General features: G+C 41.8%; 1 protein-coding gene across 1 annotated transcript; it reads left to right on the forward strand.

Moving 5' to 3' along the window:
• The first annotated feature begins 5,411 nt into the window (after window positions 1-5,411).
• On the forward strand, window positions 5,412-5,807 carry LOC130667332 (uncharacterized). Its single transcript, XM_057468845.1, has one exon. The coding sequence runs from the start codon at window positions 5,412-5,414 to the stop codon at window positions 5,805-5,807; it is 396 nt and encodes a 131-aa protein (XP_057324828.1).
• The last annotated feature ends 469 nt before the right edge of the window (window positions 5,808-6,276 follow it).

The following is a 6,276-nucleotide window of genomic DNA, read 5'->3' on the forward strand; positions in this document are numbered from 1 at the left end:
GTATTAGTTCTGAAAGTCATTGTTCTAATGATAATTTCGATTTGTAGTTGATATTGACTAAAGAACGAAATTTATAGTAAAAATACAACCTGAATCAAAATTTGATCCGTAATAAGTCAGATGTATTGAACATTGAAATCGTAAGTCGAACGTATTGGACGTTAAAAACGTTCGTTGAACGTATTGAAAACAGAACTTATACAGAGTTAAATGTTGTATAAACCGAATCACTAAGATTGATATTTTTAAAGATATCATGCACTTACTTTGTCGTAATATGGAATCTTTGAGAATTGTTTGATCAAACTTACCATAGATACAGGTTTTCTATTTTTTAGCACTACAATCTCAACTAATAAACGTTTTTCCACAGACAAGTGACTGAAAAATGAGTAACTAAAACATTCAAGCATAATTCCAAAAAAATAACCTCAAAAAAAGGTTTTAACTTTTTATTAAGATAATACAAATTTCTGAAAATTGAAATTGTTCATTGTATTTCACTGGTGATACAATTTTCGTTTACCTGTGAAAAAAAATCATAAAGATATTAATAGCTGTCTTAGAGATGAAAAACCTGTACTTGTAGAAAGCTTAATTCGAAAATTCTTAGAAATTCCATGTTAAGACAAAGTTAACCCATTATGCCTTAAGAAATATCAATCTTAGTGATTCGGTTCATGAGTCATTTTTTGTACACGGAAAGAATTTTTGTATGAATATTGCTATGTCGTTTATTCTAAAAATTACTCTAAATTAAGTAATCTTGGTCCATTACGAGTTTTTACTTTTGACCCTCACGGTTTTGAGATTCCCGACTAGAAATTGTCCGAATACATATATTGGGTCCCAATTGGGAATCGTTGTGGCATGTCCAGTAGGTCTACCTCAGTCGGAACCCGATCGGGAACTTGTTGGGATATCCCAATGTCATTATTAGTTACCCGACATCAGTTTTTTCTGAGTGGGACCTAATTGGGAACTCATTGGGATAGCCCGAGTAGAAATAAAATCGAGTTTTTGTTTAGTAACTGGCCAGTTTTACTAGACTTGAACCAGACACTGGCCAGTGGAATATCGAGTTTCTGTCGAGTAACTGGCCAGTTTTACTGGAGATCAAAGAGAAACATGGCAGCTTTAAAAAGGCTGTCACTTTAAAATTTTAGGTTTTGAGGTTATTAAAATTATCAGTTCCTTTAAAAAATATCCAAACAAATTACAAATTAATTCAAGTTGTTGCGCAATTATCAAATGTTCGCGCCATAACATTTTGTAACTCCACGCTCTACTCTATCAGAGGTGCTGCTATAGACGCGCCCTCTGATACTCGGAATTTCAACTCGGTAGCCAACTACGGTCGTTCTGCATCACGTGTGGTTGCCAACATGTGGTTGTGCTAATCTTATATTTCGCACTCATCTCAAGAAAATAATTAAAAATACTCTTTCAATTATAACAAGTACTCATCAAGTTCTTAAAAAATACACTTATTGATATAATTTGGGCACCAGAGCTCACCAGTAAATTACATAAAAACTCAAGAATTCGAGTAATCAACGACTACGTTTCTGAAGAAGTTACTTCGATGAAAACAATGACAGGTGCTTAATTATTTATTAATTCAAGTGCTCATAAAGATAAAATACTAAGTTCATGATAAAATTTTGTACTCGACTTATCGTAATATATATCTCTTGCTCGGTTCAAACGTATATACATTAATGTCGCGTTATAAAATACTTGCGATTTTATGATGATGATTTATACTATAAATAATTATTATTTTTGTGAATTATTAATTGGTAATAATTTATTCAACTCTACGCTCAATTTATATATTAATTCATGTATACGGTGCCGTGTAATTTATAATAAACCTACTCGTCAAAACTTACTCGTAATCCGATATATAACAAAAAAAATGTGCTCTGTTAATTGAACTCGTGCTCAATTCATGTACTCAATGCTATTATCTGTGATTTATTTTTATTAAATATGGACAATACACGAAATAAGTGATTTATTATTTCTTTCATCATCCCGATCCAGCAAATAAATATTTAGTGTAATCTTAAGTTAATATTCTTCATTATGGTCCTTCAAGCCGGATCGGATGGTGGAAACCGCGTAAAAATGATCACAGACTTAAACTCTTAATCTCATGATCGTGCAAAACCCTAATTATGTAATCTATTATCATATTCAATGACGAAGAACGAACAAGAATGACGGAGCGTGCTCGTGCTCAAGAAAGGTACGAAAAAAGTACAGCGAAGACTGGGGATCCGCAGAAATTCAGTAACTCGAACTCGCACTCATACTCCAAGGCCCCCAAGGGCACTGCTCATGCTCACATGGCTACGTCGACTACACAGAAGACGGCTGGGACTCCAACACCACCAGGAGGTCAACCAAAAGTGATCCACGCTCAATACCCATGCGACCTGTGCCAAGGTGATCACTACTTGGTCAGGTGTGATCACTTCGGATGAATGACTCCACAACAACGAACTCAGCTGGTGATCCAAGCCAGATTGTGTCTAAACTGCCTTGGACACCACCGAGTCGAGTCATGCAACTCGAGATTCCGCTGCAGAGTGTGCGAACAACAGCACCTCTCTATGATTCACCCTGGAATCACCAGCACTCCATCTCAAAGTGCTCCTGCTTCAGCTCAATAAGATTTTGCGCTTCCGCACGACACTCAAGCACTCTTGCCCACACTCAAACTCAAAGTGCTCATGATCACAGCACTCGAGCTCATCACTCGCCTACTCAGAACTCAACAACCGGTTGTACTTCAGCTCATCATTATGCAGCGTTACTCGCAACTTGTCAAGTCTACGTCGTGACCAAGTTAAGTACTCATCCAATTCACATTCTCTTAGATACCGCTTCTGAGATATCCTTTGTTTCAGATTCATTGGTACAAATGCTGAGCTTATCTCGTGCCCGATCTCATATTTCTATCCTGGGGATCGGTGCAGCTAAAGCTGGCTGTACCAGGGGATGGGTGAACATTACTCTTTGTTCATGCCACTCAGATCAATCACTCACTCTAAAGGCTCACATTCTAAGTGGTTTAACGGCTCGCTTACCAACTGACTCGGTCTCAGAGGCAGATTTGGCTCAGTACTCGCATCTTACGCTGGCAGATTCAAACTTTGGAACTCCCGGTCCAACGGATGTCATCCTTGGAGCCGATTATTACGGCCAGGTCATCACTGGCGAGATCATCAAATGTAAATCTCCTGGATTGCTCGCTCATAACACAATTTTTGGCTGGATTATCATTGGTCCAGTCCAAGCTCGGCTCAAAAAACCACCTAGAATTCATCATGCTGTCTCCAATCGTCGTGATCAAAATCACCAGGACTTGCTAACTCGGTTCTGGCTCCAAGAAAAGATCGTTTCAACTCACTAACGCTCATTAACTCCCGAGGAAGAGGCCTGTGAGGCTCACTTCCGGGACACTCACACTCGAGACAGCTCTGGCAGATATATTGTCAGACTACCATTAATGTTAGACTCACACCAACTGGACAACTCGTAAACAGCAGCACGTCGCTGCTTACAACATCTCATGCGACGACTCGATCACGATACTTGGCTCAAAACACTCTACTTGAACTTCATGGCAGAGTATCTCGAATTCAAGCACATGGTGCCTGCGGCATCATCGCTATCATCAACTCAATACTTTCTACCGCACCATGGGGTACTGAAAGAAGATAACAACACTGTCCAGATCCGTGTGGTTTTTAATGGCTCAAAACCAACCAGTTCTGGACTCTCACTCAACGACATTATGCATACAGGACTGAAATTACTAGTCAACATCTTCAACGTACTCATCAGCTCAAGACAACGCCGGTTTATCTTCATCACAGATGTTACCAAAATGTATCGACAAATTCTGGTTCATGAAAGAGACCAGGATCTTCAACAAATACTCTGGTTTGACGAGGAAGGAAACATCATCCCCTTCAAACTCGCCACAGTCACCTATGTGACAAAATCGGCTCCATTTCTTGCTGTTCGATCCCTGCTCAAATTAGTTGAAGATGAAGGACATCGGTTCCCACTCGCCATCACACTACTCACCAAAGGACGGTATGTCGACGACATTTCCGGCGGTGCAGATGATCTTTAATCACTGCAAGCAGTTGCAGATGACACCGAGGGTCTGTGCATGGCGGGTGGCTTTCCACTCGCAAAATGGGCAAGCAATCATCGAAAATTACTTTAGCTCAATCGTGTGGAAGCGAACTCACAATATAAGATTGAAGATCCAGAAGTCAGCACCAAAATTTTGGGAATATACTGGTCTTCATACAGAGATCAATTCTCGTTTAAACACTCGTCACCGTGCTCTACTCAACCATGCACAAAGCGTGTAATTTTATCAGAGATTGCTCAGATCTTTGATCCACTGGGATTCCTATCACCACTTATAATTCAAGCAAAAATTTTCATACAGGAACTTTGGCTTGTGAAGCTTGGCTGGGACACTCCATTGTCTGCAGAACTCCGTTAGAAATGGATTTCATTTAAGAATCAACTCAACATCATTCACATAATCAAGATTTCCAGATGGATCCACTCGTCCACGAACTCGACTCTAGAAATCCATGGATTTTCCGATGCCTCGCAATTTGCGATGGCAGCGGCCGTTTTCATCAAGGTCCTACCAAGAAATCAAACTCAGAGGGCAAAGGTTGCGCTGCTTTGCTCTAAGACCAAGGTGGCACCGCTGAAACCCCTAACGATTCCACGCTTGGAACTCACCGCGGCTCACATGTTGGCAAAACTCGTCAAGCACTGCCAGACTACACTCAACTACTCGCATGTGCCAACATATCTTTGGACCGATTCATCGATCACACTCACGTGGATACACTCGCACCCGTCTCGCTGGAAAGACTTCGTCAGGAATCGGGTGTCATTTATTCAAGAACTAATTCCAGATGGACACTGGAAGTTTGTTCCTGGCACTGACAATTCAGCAGATTGTGCAACTCGAGGCATGACAACCAGTCAGCTTAAAACTCATCAACTATGGTGGTCTGGCCCACCATGGTTGCTCGGAGACTCGCCGTCCTGGCCAACCAGTCCTATTCACATCGATGCAGACACTCAACTGGAAGAACGTCCAGTCAAGGCACTCTATGTTTCATCTCAACCACTCAACTCAGTCTGGACGGTTATGGAACGTCCAATCCCACTGCTGCGCATGTTCAGAGTCACAGCAATCTGTGGGAGGGTACGCAATATTATCAAGCGCATACCGACTCAACATTATCTCATCCACTCACATCAGCTGAAATCAACCTTGCACTCCAATTCTGCATCAAGGAAACTCAGCGCACTCACTTTCATTCTGAACTCCAATTACTTGAAAAACAAGCATCATGGCCGAAGGATCACCCACTTGCTCGGTTGGTGGCTTTTCAAGATACCGATGGCATCATCCGAGTAGGGGGAGACTGGAAAACGCTCCAGACTCTGATCAACAGAAGCATCCTGCAATTCTACCTCGTAATGCTGCTCTAACTCGACTCGTCATCTCTGATGCCCATCAGCGTACCATGCACGGTGGTACTCAACTCACACTCGCTCATACTCGCTTACGATATTGGATCATCGGTGGGCGACAACCAGTACGCTCGCACATACTCAAATGTCTCATCTGTGCTCGTCATCGAGGTATTCGAGCTCAGCAATTAATGGAACAACTCCCAGCTCAACGTGTCACTCCAGCGCCACCATTTTCTCACATTGGAGTCGATTACGCTGGTCCAGTATGAATTAAATCATGGAAAGGTCGAGGATCCAGGATATACAAGGGCTCTATCTGTGTGTTTGTCTGCTTGACCACACTAGCAGTTCATATCGATCTTGTCCGTGAATATTCATCTCCAGGATTCATCGCAGCTCTCCGACGGTTTATTCATCGTCAGGGGGTATGTACAGCACTCTACAGAGACTGTGGAATGACATTCCAAGGCGCATCCTCCGAACTCAAGCGGCTCTTTACTCACGGTACTCAGGAATCAAGTGCTCTACTCGATTGGGCCACTGAACATCAAATTACATGACATTTCAATCCTCCTGCTGCTCCCCATCTGAGTGGTAAATGGGAAGCCACAGTGAAATCGGTTAAACATCACCTGACTCGCACAATCGGAGAATTAGCCTTCACGTTTGAAGAACTGACGACTCTTTTAACGCAAGTGGAGGGGATTTTTAACTCGAGACGAATGGAGGCTCTATCAG

Source organism: Microplitis mediator, chromosome 5 (genome assembly GCF_029852145.1).
Source record: "Microplitis mediator isolate UGA2020A chromosome 5, iyMicMedi2.1, whole genome shotgun sequence".
Classification (NCBI taxonomy): Eukaryota; Metazoa; Arthropoda; class Insecta; order Hymenoptera; family Braconidae; genus Microplitis; species Microplitis mediator.